Source organism: Thalassophryne amazonica, chromosome 3, assembly GCF_902500255.1.
Source record: "Thalassophryne amazonica chromosome 3, fThaAma1.1, whole genome shotgun sequence".
In the NCBI taxonomy this organism is placed as follows: Eukaryota; Metazoa; Chordata; class Actinopteri; order Batrachoidiformes; family Batrachoididae; genus Thalassophryne; species Thalassophryne amazonica.
Genome location: NC_047105.1, coordinates 186,507 through 199,780, shown reverse-complemented (window position 1 = coordinate 199,780; position 13,274 = coordinate 186,507). Strand labels below are relative to the sequence as shown.

At 43.0% G+C, this 13,274-nt stretch overlaps 1 protein-coding gene across 1 annotated transcript in view; it reads left to right on the top strand.

Annotated features, from left to right (window-relative positions):
- The window catches only part of pltp (phospholipid transfer protein), a gene marked incomplete at its 3' end in the record, with an annotated part of 232,039 nt that overhangs the window by 34,745 nt on the left and 184,020 nt on the right, over positions 1–13,274 (top strand). The window contains exon 2 of the mRNA XM_034167241.1: positions 3,390–3,517. Coding sequence (XP_034023132.1) covers positions 3,409–3,517 — 109 coding nt within the window. The remainder of the gene's footprint in view (positions 1–3,389; positions 3,518–13,274) is intronic.

Here is a 13,274-nt window from a genome sequence, read left to right as displayed (position 1 = left end):
TGCAGCGTAAGGTGAAAAGAGAAGTGGCAAAAGTGAAGGAAAAGGCATATTGCGAGCTGTACAAGAACCTGAATAGTAAGGAAGGAGAAAAGGACTTGTACCGATTGGCCAGACAAAGGGACAGAGCTGGAAAGGATGTGCAGCAGGTTAGGGTGGTAAAAGATGCAGATGGTAATGTGCTGACAAGTGAGGAGTGTGTGCTGAGAAGGTGGAGGGAATATTTTGAAGAGCTGATGAATAAAGAAAATGAGCGAGAGAAAAGGCTGGATGATGTGGTGAGAGTAAGTCAGGAAGTACAAGAGATCAGTAAGGAAGAAGTGAGGGCTGCTATGAGGGTTAGGGTTAGTGATGAAGTGAAGAAGTGAGGGCTGCAGTGCATTCAGGATTCGACGCACATTAGTGGAAATACCCTGGATTTGGTTCTCGCACGTGGTATTGCTGTCACGAATATTGACATCATGCCTCTTACATCAGTGGTATCTGATCACTCACTTATTAAGTTTACAGTTTCACTGTTGTGTTTAGTGGAACAACAACCTTATATATCATTATGGCGATGCATCAACTCCTCAACTAAGACTGAACTAGAAGCTAGACTGCCTGATGTCTTAGCTTCACATTTGGCAAATGGGAATATTCTTAATTCATAATTGGGATTTGGCTGTGCGAGTGAAACTGTAAAAAGTGTTTTTCACTGCTCGGCTGCAACACTACAGGCTATCTAGCCTACTCTGTACACTACTCTCCCATAGTTATAACTACTTTATACACTACTCTTAGTTATAACTACTCTATACACTACTCTCTCATAGTTATAACTACTTTATACACTACTCTCTCATAGCTATAACTACTCTATACACTACTCATAGTTATAACTACTTTATACACTACTCTCTCATAGCTATAACTACTCTATACACTACTCATAGTTATAACTACTCTGTACACTACTCTCTCATAGTTATAACTACTCTGTACACTACTCAGTTATAACTACTTTGTACACTACTCTCTCATAGTTATAACTACTCTATACACTACTCATAGTTATAACTACTCTGTACACTACTCATAGTTATAACTACTCTGTACACTACTCTCTCATAGTTATAACTACTCTGTACACTACTCTCTCATAGTTATAACTACTCTGTACACTACTCTCTTAGTTATAACTACTTTGTACACTACTCTCTCATAGTTATAACTACTCTGTACACTACTCTCTCATAGTTATAACTACTTTATACACTACTCTCTCATAGTTATAACTACTCTGTACACTAGTCTCCCATAGTTATAACTACTCTGTACACTAGTCTCTCATAGTTATAACTACTCTGTACACTAGTCTCTCATAGTTATAACTACTTTGTACACTACTCTCCCATAGTTATAATAAATCCTCTCGTAGCAAACCCCCCCCCCAAAAGAAAAAAAAAAAAAAAAACGCTGCATGGCTCATTATTCACCATTTATTATTTGGTGGCACCAGGACTTGAGAGAGAGAGAGAGAGAGACAGAGATTCACCTGTTGAATGAGAGTCAGTTGGTGTAAATGTTGTTATAGTAATTCAGATTAGATGTAGACACACACAGACTATTTAGGGCTGCAGCTTTTGATTACTAATGCAGTGTTCTAGTGATTATTCTGGCAATTAACTGAGTAATTGGATAAAAAGTACTTTTGCGTTTTTAGACAACATCAACAGTCCAGGGCTGTCCATAAGCACAACGTCGCTGCACCACCACACAGATTGTCTAATTTAGTGTATCCCTTTGTGGTAGTTATTCTTTTTTCACGTCTTTACAAGTTTTGGATCTTTCCTGATGTCAGGAGCTCAGTGTCTTTTTTTAAAATATTTTGTTTAGCTATTTTTAAGTTGTGTTGTGTGAAGTGTCCCGAGGTGAACCCGTCGTATATAAATTAATACATTTTGAATTGTGAAAGTCTTTAATCCAAAGACGTGTGGAATGAGGTAGACCGAGGTTCAGCAGCTTACTCACGAGGCCGTGGGGGAGGCTGGTGCCTATAATCCGCGAAGAGAAGACAGGTGTAGTTACCCTGTTGGTCCAGGTGGGTCAGCGTGCTGTGGAGGGCAGAGGTCACGGCGTCCTCTGTTGACCTTGTAAGTGAACTGGTTTGGGTCTGAAGTGGGGTTTAGGAATGACATGATGTGACTTCTAACCAGCTTTTCAAAACCCCTCATCTCCATCAGGGGCTGCTTAAAAACTTTTGGTGAAAATCCCAGCAAGCTGGTCTGCAGTCTGTCACCACCCGTCCGGAGACGCTGTTGGATTCCGTTTGTGGGTTGACACCCCTCAGCGTGCATCTCACCTCGTGCTCCCCCACTGTGAAGTTGCTCCCGGCCGCTGGCAGTGGCATGGCTGCTGCTGGTGTCACAGTCTAGAAACGAGCAGGAGGTTTAACTCTTCTGCCAACGTAGCGTCACCTTCAGCAGCTCTGGGGTGCTGGACCGCCGTCCACGCCTGCCTGCTGTTGTTGGTGATCTTCCTCCTGAAGTTCTCCTTGGTCTTCCTGATGCCTCTCTTCAGGGTGGAGCCCATCACCAGCTCTGAAGGTGGAGTTTCTCTCCTTCAGCAGCTGCTGGTCATCCAGGGTTTCCGACCCGGATGTGTTCCTCCACTGTGAGCGTATCTCCACAGTTCTTAGTCTGTAAACACGTCCAGGTCCTCATCCTCACAGACGTCCCAGTCGGTGCTGTTGAAGCCGTTTTCCCCGTCTTAATGGTGGTGGGGGTGGATTTCTGGAGGGGGGTATATGGAACAGGTCTGGTCCTGTAGCGTTGCTTCATGTTGGTGTAAACTTGGTCCAGTGTATTTTCTCCTCTTGTGGACACATTTGACCTGTTGATGGAGTCTGGGGAGCATGGAGTTAATTCCACATGATTAAGATTCACCACGTCTGGATGTTGGTTTAATCTGGTTCTTCCAGGTCTGGTTGCTGTCGCTGTGTTCTTCCTCCAGTTGTTGTGGATGTACATACATAACTGGAGTCACTGGTCCTGTTGGGGCACCACATTGACTAGCATGTTAATTTGATAGCCAGTCCCAGGATGGATGAGTGTAGCCAAGTTTCTGCACAGACGAGGACACAGCAGTCTCTGAGTTAGTTATCTGAAGCCACCTGCAGCCTGAAATGGTCCATTTTATTAGAGAAGGATCTCTGTATCCCTGAAACTCCAGTTTTTAAAAGATGTGTTGACTGTAGGTGGCGTTAGCTCGACAGAAAGTTGCTAAGACAATTAGTATGTACATAAAAAATAACAAACCACTGAAAGCGCACGCTGCCATCAGTGAAGATTGTTTGATTGATCTTAACTGAGCTAAATGCTCAGATTAATGATTGTAATTTTGTGTTTCAGGTTGGATTTTTTCATCAGGATGACTTCCTGTCTGTCAGTCCTCTTTGTCTTCTCTTCGTTTTCCTGCATTACTGCAGCTGAACACGCTGGCTGTAAAATCCGCATCACTGACAAAGGCCTGGACATGTGTAAGATATCAATCCAAACTCTGATTGAAACATCTGTCATGTTCCCCTGACACAGCTTTTAAAGTTACCAATTACTCGGAACAAAAATCTAGTTTGTTTCACTAAAGCTCAAAAGTTCTTCAAGCTACTGTGCATCTGGAGAGTATTCACAGTGCTTCACTTTTCCACATTTTGTTATGTTCCAGCTGTGAGGTGGTAACATCTACATGATCTGTCAGTGGTTGGTAGGGCTCCCTCTGTCTTCTGAGTTGTGTAGTTGTCCTTCCTGTTGAGACTGCCAGCATATTGCAGTGTAGGCATGTTCCAGACTGTGCCAGCCTATAAAAGGAGCAGGTGAGGTGATGAGTGGGGTGTGGCAGTCTTGGCTTCAGACCAGAGAGAATTCACCCTGCATCAACCATCTTCCACCACACCTTAGGAGAGCCATGCTGGACTGTCTTCTTCAAAAGGACTGATCTGGGGCTGCCATTGGACTTGAGTAACTATGGCCTATACTAGGGTTTAGACATTGGCAAGCTTCTAATAAGCAGCTCAGTTTAATATTTTGTCTTTGCTACTTGTTTTTCGTAAAGTTGTGGTTTTATTCAATTTCAAACTTCAGATTCAATTTAGAAACATAAAACTTTTGCCAGTCTTCTGGAGTAAATTCACTTTTTCCAGTATTCACAATTCTTCGCTCAACACTCCATAATGACAACATGAAAAAGTTTTATTTTTTAATTTTTGCAAATTTATTAAATATAAAACAACTAAGAAATCACATGTCCATACGTATTCACAGCCTTTGTTCAATACTTTTGTTGATGCACCTTTGGCAGCAATTACAGCCTCAAGTCTTCTTGAATCTGATGCCACCAGCTTGGTGCACCTATCTTTGGGTAGTTTGGTCCATTCTTCTTTGCAGCACCTCTCAAGCTCCATCAGGTTGGATGGGGAGCGTCGGTGCACAGCCATTTTCAGCGCTGTGAATACTTTCCGGATGCACAGTACACCAAAAATTCACAAGTTTATTACTGTATGTTACAGCCTTAATGTAACACCCTTGTTGTATCTTAAACTCTAGGATGCAATTGCAAAAGTTTTCTATAAAAAGGTAGATGGTGAACAGCTTATGATTTGGCAGTAAAAAAGAAAACAGGATTTTTTTTTTTTTACACAAAGTTCACAAAGCAGCAGATCTTCATTGCTCAAAGCAGTTCTGTTCTCACACAGGCTTGTATACAGTGTTGTATCTGAGACACACATACAGTGCATCTGGAAAGTATTCATAGCACTTCACTTTTTCCACATTTTATGTTACAGCTTTATTCCAAAATGGATCAAATAAATTTTTTTCCTCCAAATTCTACACACAATACCCCATAATGACAATGTGAAAAAGGTTTTTTTTTTAGATGTTTGCAAATTTATTAAAAAAAAACCTAAGAAATCACAAGTATCTAACTATTCACAGCCTGTCTATATATGAGGTCCCACAGTTGACAGTGCATGTCAGAGCACATACCGAGTATGAAGTAAAAGGAATGGCCTGCAGACCTCCAAGACAGGATTATCTGGAGGCACAAATCTGAGGAAGAGTACAGAAACATTTCTGCTGCTTTGAAAGTCCCAATGAGCACAGTGGCCTCCATCATCCACAAATTGAAGTTTGGATCCACCAGGAGTCGCAATGTTTCTGTGTAGGCTCTCAGTTGTCCAGATGGTTCCACAATAGAGAAGCTTGAATCTTCGACTGGACTGGGTTGCTTGACGCGAGGATGTTTCGCGTCAAATTGCAGAAGCTTCCTCAGCTAAAATTCTTGCTCTGGTAGTCTGATTTCTGTCTGACTCTTGTAGAGAAGAATAAACAGAAGCCAGCAAAAGCTGGAGTTTTAAACCTAACCAGACCCCTCCTACCGAGAGGCCGACTGCTACAGGCTAGTGACTAAACAGTAGCTCCAATTAGCACCTATTGTGCTGTAGTTAGCACCCTCCTAATGACAGGACAGCTGTCCCTCCTAATGATGGGATGGAAGCCTCTCCTGATGGCTCCCTTGATGACTCTCCTGATGACGTGAATGACTCATTACCATGAACAAAAGACTGAAACTGCTTTGACCTGAGTACCACATTGTAATCAGGGGACAAAGTGTGTCTCAGAGCCCCTCCCCGGTTAAGGCTGGGTTTCAACTGTTTCACATAGAATGCTTCCTTGACACCTCTCTCAAACCATTTCTTCTCTCTGGCTAAGATTTTAACTTCCTTCTCCTCAAACGTGTGGTTAGTGTCTTTAAGGTGGAGATGAACTGCAGACTGAGGTCCACTGGCGCCCTCTCTGCGGTGCTGGTATAGCCTTTTGTGTAAAGGTTGCTTAGTCTCACCTATGTAGTGTTCATTACAGTTTTCCTGACATCTGATAGAATACACTACATTGCTTTGTTTGTAACTAGGGATCCTGTCCTTAGGGTGAAGTAATTTCTGTCTCAAGGTGTTAACTGGTTTAAAGTAAAGTGGGATTTTGTGCTGTCTGAAGATCCTCTGTAGTTTTTCCCCTACTCCTGCTAAATAAGGGAGAGACACTCCTCTTCTTCTTGTCTCAGTCTCCTGTCTATCTGGTCTCTTTGTTCTCTGGGACTTCTACACTTTGTCCAGGGACCATCGTGGGTACCCACATACTGTGAGGACTTTCCATACAAGTTGTTGTTCTTTAGCCCTTCCCTCTGCAGTTGTGGGCACCTGTAGGGCTCTGTGTTAAAGAGTCCTGATCACCCCGAGCTTGTGTTCAAGGGGGTGGTTTGAGCCAAAGAGCAGATATTGGTCAGTGTGAGTGGGTTTTCTGTAAACCCCTGTCTGGAGCTGCCTGTTCTCTCCAATCGTAACATCACAGTCCAAGAAGGCTAAATGGTTGTTTCTGGCATCCTCACGTGTGAACTTGATATTGGAATCCACCGAGTTGATGTAAAGTCCTCGACCTCCTGTTGCTTGATTTTAACCCATGTGTCATCGACATATCTGAACCAGTGACTGGGAGAGATGCCCGTGAAAGACGTCAAGGCTGTCTTCTCCACTCGCTCCATGTACAGATTGGCCACAATGGGGGATACCGGAGACCCCATCGCACAACCATGAATCTGCCTGTAGTAATTCCCCTAAACAGGAAATACGTGGTGTTAAGACAGATCTCCAAGAGTTGGCAGATGTGGTCTGGTGTGAGTTTGGTCCTTTCAAGTAGAGACACATCCTCCAGCAGTCTCTGCCTCACAGCTGAGACGGCCTCAGCAGTGGGGATGCAGGTGAACAACGAAGTGACATCAAATGACACCATAGCTTCATCTGCCTCCAGCTGCAGGTCCTTGATCTTGTTCACAAAATCTTGTGTGTTCTCCACATGGTGGTCTGAGTTACCCACTAGAGGAGCCAAAATCCACTTGAGGTGCTTGGCCAAATTGTATGTGTTGGAATCTGTGCTACATACAATAGGCCTGAGTGGCACGTCCTGTTTGTGGATTTTGGTCTCCAGCTTTTGGGCTCCAAAACTCCAGCTTTTGTTGGCTTCTTCTCTACAAGAGTCAAGACAGAAGTCAGACTACCAGAGCAAGAATTTTAGCTGAGGAAGCTTCTGCGATTTGAAGCGAAACGTCCTTGCGTCAAGCAACCCAGTCCAGTCGAAGATTCAAGCTTCTCTACGATCCACCAGGACTCTTCCTAGAGCTGGCTGCCCATCTAAATTGAGCGATTGGGGGAGAAGGACCTTAGCCAGGGAGGTGACTAAGAACCCAATCTCTGTGGAGAGAGGATAACCATCCAGAAGGACAACCATCTCTGCAGCAATTTACCAATCAGGCCTGTATGGTAGAGTGACCAGATGGAAGCTGCTCCTTAATAAAAGGCACATGGCAGCCCACCTGGAGTTTGACAAAAGGCACCTGAAGGACTCTCAGACCAGGAGAAACAAAATTCTCTGGTCTGATGAGACAAAGATTGAACACTTTAGTGTCATTATTGGAGGAAACCAGGCACCATCCCTACAGTGAAGCATGGTGGTGGCAGCATCATGCTGTAGGGATGTTTTTCAGCAGCAGGAAATGGGAGACTAGTCAGAATTGAGGGAAAGATGAATGCAGCAATGTACAGAGACATCCTGGATAAAAACCTGCTCCAGAGCTCTCTTGACCTCAGACTGGGGCGATGGTTTATCTTTCAGCAGGACAGTGACCCTAAACACAGCCAAGATATCAAAGGAGTGGCTTCAGGACAACTCTGTGAAAGTCCTTGAGTGGCCCAGCCAGATCCCAGACCTGAATCCAGTTGTGCACCAATGCTCCCCATCTAACCAGATGGAGCTTGAGAGGTGCTGCAAAGAGGAATGGGCCAAACATGCCACAAAATCGGTGCACCAAACTTGAGGCATCATATTCATGAAGACTTGAGGCTGTAATTGCTGCCAAAGGTGCATCAACAAAGTACTGAGCAAAGTAGTGGTTTCTTAGTTTTTTATTTTTAGTAAATTAGCAAAAATTAAAAAATAACTTATTTTCATGTTGTCGTTATGGGGTGTTGAGTAGAATTTTGAGGGACAAAATTAATTTACTCAATTTTGGTATAAGGCCGTGACATAATAAAATGTGGAAAAAGTGAAGTGCTGTGAATACTTTCTGGATGCACCATATACAGTGAGGAAAATAAGTATTTGAACACCTTGCGATATTGCAAGTTCTCCCACTTAGAAATCATGGAGGGGTCTGAAATTTTCATCTTAGGTGCATGTCCACTGTGAGAGACATAATCTAAAAAAAATAAAAAATCCGGAAATCACAATGTATGATTTTTTTAATAATTTATTTGTATGTTACTGCTGCAAATAAGTATTTGAACACCTGTGAAAATACTAAAAATATTTGGTACTGTAGCCTTTGTTTGCAATTACAGAGGTCAAACATTTCCTGTAGTTTTTCACCAGGTTTTCACACACTGCAGTAGGAATTTTGGTCCACTCCTCCATACAGATCTTTTCCAAATCTTTCAGCTTTGGAGTTTCAGCTCCCTCCAAAGATTTTCTATTGACTTCAGGTCTGGAGATTGGCCAGGCCACTCCAGGACCTTGAAATGCTTCTTACCGAGCCCCTCCTTAGTTGCCCTGGCTGTGTGTTTGGGGTCATTGTCATGCTAGAAGACCCAGCCATGACCCATCTTCAATGCTCTTACTAAGGGAAGGAGGTTGTTTGCCAAAATCTCACAATACATGACCCCATCCATCCTCCCTTCAATACGGTGCAGTCGTCCTGTCCCCTTTGCAGAAGAGCACCCCCAGAGTATGATGTTTCCACCCCCATGCTTCACGTTTGGGATGGTTTTCTTGGGGTTGTTCTCATCCTCTAAACATGGTAAGTGGAGTTGATTCCAAAAAGCTCTATTCTGGTCTCATCTGACCACATGCCCTTCTCCCATGCCTCCTCTGGATCATCCAGATGGTCACTGGTGAACTTCAAATGGGCCTGGACATGTGCTGGCTTGAGCAGGGGGACCTTGCTGCCCTGCAGGATTTTAAACGATGACAGCATCATGTGTTACTAATGTAATCTTTGTGACTGTGGTCCCAGCTCTCTTCAGGTCATTGACCAGGTCCTCCTGTGTAGTTCTGAGCTTTCTCAGAATCATCCTTATCCCACAAAGTGAGATCTTGCATGGAATCCCAGACCGAGGGAGATTGACAGTCATCTTGTGTTTCTTCCACTTTCTAATAAATAATCATAACAGTTGTTGTCTTCTACCAAGCTGCTTGCCTGTTGTCCTGTAGTCCATCCCAGCCTTGTGCAGGTCTACAGTTTTGTCCCTGGTGTCCTTAGACAGCTCTTTGGTCTTGGCTATGGTGGACAGGTTGGAGTGTGATTGATTGAGTGTGTGAACAGGTGTCTTTTATACAGGTAACAAGTTCAAACAGGTGCAATTAATACAGGTAAAGAGTGCAGAATAAGAGGGCTTCTTAAAGAAAAATTAACAGGTCTGTGAGAGACAGAATTCTTGCTGGTTGGTAGGTGATCAAATACTTATTTGCAGCAGTAACATACAAATAAATTATTTTAAAAAAATCATACATTGTGATTTCTGGATTTTTTTATTTTTTTTTGTCTCTCACAGTGGACATGCACCTAACATGAAAATTTCAGATCCCTCCATGATTTCTAAGTGGGAGAACTTGCAAAACCGCAGGATGTTCAAATACTTATTTTCCTCACTGTAAGTCGCACCAGAGTAAGTCGCAGGGCCTCCCAAACTATTTAAAAACATGACTTAAATGCTCCTTCACATTGAAAGGAGCCAGCTGAGGTGGTTCAGGCATCTGGTAAGGATGCTTCCTGGGTGCCTCACGAGGGAGGTGTTCCAAGCACGTCCATCTGGAATGATGCCCAGGACTAGGTGGAGAGATTATATCTCCCCACTGGCCTGGGAACGCATCAGGATCTCCCAGTCTGAGGTGGTCAATGTGGCCCGCGAAAGGGAAGTCTGGGGTCCCCTGCTGGAGCTGTTGCCCCCGCGACCCGATCCCGGGAAAGCAGTTGAAGATAAGTGATGAGTGAGTGTGAGTGACTTATACTCTGGATAATACGGTACACATCAGTCTTCAACTGTCAGGATTCGGGGGTGGAACTAAGCAAAGGTAGAACCCCAAATGCGAAACAGCCAAGACAAGGGTGAGATCAAAAAGAAGCCAATGATTAATACACAGTCAGTGAGCCAGAAATACAAAAACAGGAGTGAGTAAGGATTCAACAAAAATACAGTCTTTATCCAGTGAGGGGTGTTTTATCAAAAAACACAGCAGGCATGTGAAAGGATTAAACAAAAATACAAACTAATCCTGAGCGCAGGGTGAGGGAAAAACTGGTAAAGCAGAAAGTACAAACAAAAAACAAAACTGCTTAAAACCCCTAGGAATTACCTCAACACATAAACTAAGAAATAAACGTAAAGAATTTCAATGATCAGTATTATATGTACCACCAAGACACGAGAAGACCGAACAACAATGGACCCACGAATACTAACACACACACAGAGGGACCTTAAATAACCAGCTGGACTAAAATGATTAGACAGCAAAAACATGTACTGACAAAAAGGGAACACAAGGTGGCAGCAAATACTAAGACAAGTCCAAGTGACACAACCTAACTTGATACTATGACACAGCTAAAGTACACTTAAGAATGAAATGCAAACCCAACAAAAACACAGACACTCAACAAGGAATCATCAAAGAGACCAAGGATACTGGAAAAGAAAATGCATACTTATGTAACAGAAAGTACAAGAGGCTGGGTGAAGAGAACAAAGACAAAACCAAACTACCAGGTGAGGACGCAGAAGTGGAACAAACCTAATCAAAACACCTAAGACAGATGACAAACATTTGATCAACAGGGTGAAATTAAACACACAAGACTAAAAGGGAGCACACACAGGAATCAACCCCCCGAAAAACCCATAACAGTTGGCCCCATGATACCAACTAATAAACATGGTCAAGACTTTTCCTGAATATGTTGATCATGCTGTCAACAAAAATGTGGGTTGCCCCTTTGAGTCTGGTCTGCTTGACATTTCTTCCTCAAAAACACCTGGGGCAGTTTTTTCCTGACCACTGTCCCCTATCTATGATTTAGATAGTGAGCATCATTTGGACGGTTAATTTTCGAAAACTCGACCTTCTACACAATTCAATTCAAATTATTTAATTTATATAGCACCAAATCACAATCTCACAATTTCTCCCAAGCCTGGGCTTTGACAGTAAATTGAACCAAGACAAAAATGATGATATTTCAAAAAGCCTCCAGCCACACAAATATCATTTCTTCCTGGATCAGACAGTCCAAAAAAACTACACCTACCTCGGAATAAACATCTGCACCACAGACAACTTCAACAAAGCTGTAAATGATGTGAGAGACGAGGCAAGAAGGGCTTTATATGACATCAAAAAGAACATCAGAGTAGACGTCCCAATTCAAATCTGGCTCCAAATATTGGACTCTGCCATAGAAGCCGTTTTTATTTATGGTTGCGAGGTCTGGGCCTGCTTGCCAACTAAGACTTTACAAAATGGGATCAACACCAAATTGAGATTCTGCATGCAGAATTCTACAAATCCATCCTCTACATTCAACGGAAAACACAGAATAATGCACGCAGAGCAGAATTAGGATGATACCCATGAATTATTAGCAATTAAATTTGATGAGCACGTTAAAAACAGTGATCCTAGTCCTGATCCACAGAGAGCCTGTAGAGAGACGCCCCCTCAGCCAGCTGGTTCTGGGACTCTACACAAACATGAACAGAGCCACCGAACACAAACCCTGTTGGACTAAACCAAATTATGAGCTTTGTCATCTGATGGTTAATAAACACATTATTCCCTTTGATCGCTTTGGTGAAACTCAGACGCGCCAAGTTTTATTAATCTCAGGTAACTTTGAGGACTTTCTGTAATTTGTTATTAAATAATGCTAAATTTATGTGGAAATGATTGTTGTACAAAAGCTTCAGATATCTGTCACAGAGATACGTAGAAGATGACTGGAGGCAGTTTGTAGCAGAAACGGGGCGACAATTGGTTAATCGCTGCTGACACTCCGAAATCAGACGGGGGACCAACAAGACAGCCATTCATTTCACAATTCCAGCCAAGTTCCCAACTAGCACTTTCAACAGGAGTGCTGGGGAGGAGTGTGACACACGTGCTGTGGGCCCTTTTGGGGAATAATCTTAGGGCTAACCTTTTCTTCTTCTCCGGCGTCTGGGCAAAGGTTCCTTCAGTTAAGAAACTTGTGCAAAGATGCCATTATCTCCTTTGTTTCAGCAGACTGTGTCTGAGAGGAGGGCTGTCAATCAAATCTCGCTCTTCAGAAAGACCAATTACAGCAGAGCCGGTACCAACCCCTGGTTCCCTTCCCCTGTAATTCCAGAATCCTCCCCCGAGGTTTTGAGCGAGAAAACAGAAATCCACTTTGAGAGGGTGGGGGCGCGCTGGTCACACTTTTTTCCTTGCTCGGGGAGTAGTTTCCTCTGATTGCACACGTGCAGAGATAATTTGTGCGCTTGCAGTTAATATCTGTGCCTGTGAAATAATATAATATGCCCAGTTGCGTGTTTTATCGTGAGAGTGGCTTTGGAACCAATCTGAAACCATCATTTAGGGTCTATTTTTATTCAAAATTTTCCCAGGGGAGGCCCCCCAGACCCCACATGTGGAACTGGTCAGTGCTTAAAATTTTGGACATTTTCTGCCTAAAACTGTGTCCCCTATGTGCTTGTCCAAGGTGGCTGGTGAGGTTTGATCTTACCCAGGTGATATATAATTTTGAATTTAAATAAATTTGAATAAAATCTCAATAACTTTTTATTCATAGCTTGGAGTGCCATCAAACTCACTTTACACATCAACCAGAGGGAGCTCATTGATGTGTGATTAGTTTTCATCAAAGCATTTCCTTTTGCCGTGGTCATTTGTTGATGGTCTCTAATCTCTGGTCTCACAGCTGGCTGCACTTCAAGTTGAGTGTAATTCATAAAGAACGGACGATGTCTCATTTTGGGGAAAAACGGTGTTGGTCGGTCTGTATTACAATGTTTGGAAAGAGGTATCATTTGATTTGAAACAGCAATTCGCTTTGAACTTAAGTCTCTTATTCAGCTGCTCCCTTGTTTGCACTCAGGGTTGCCACAGCAAATCCAAGGTGGATCTGTACAGGTTTAATCGAATCTTTGAATATCT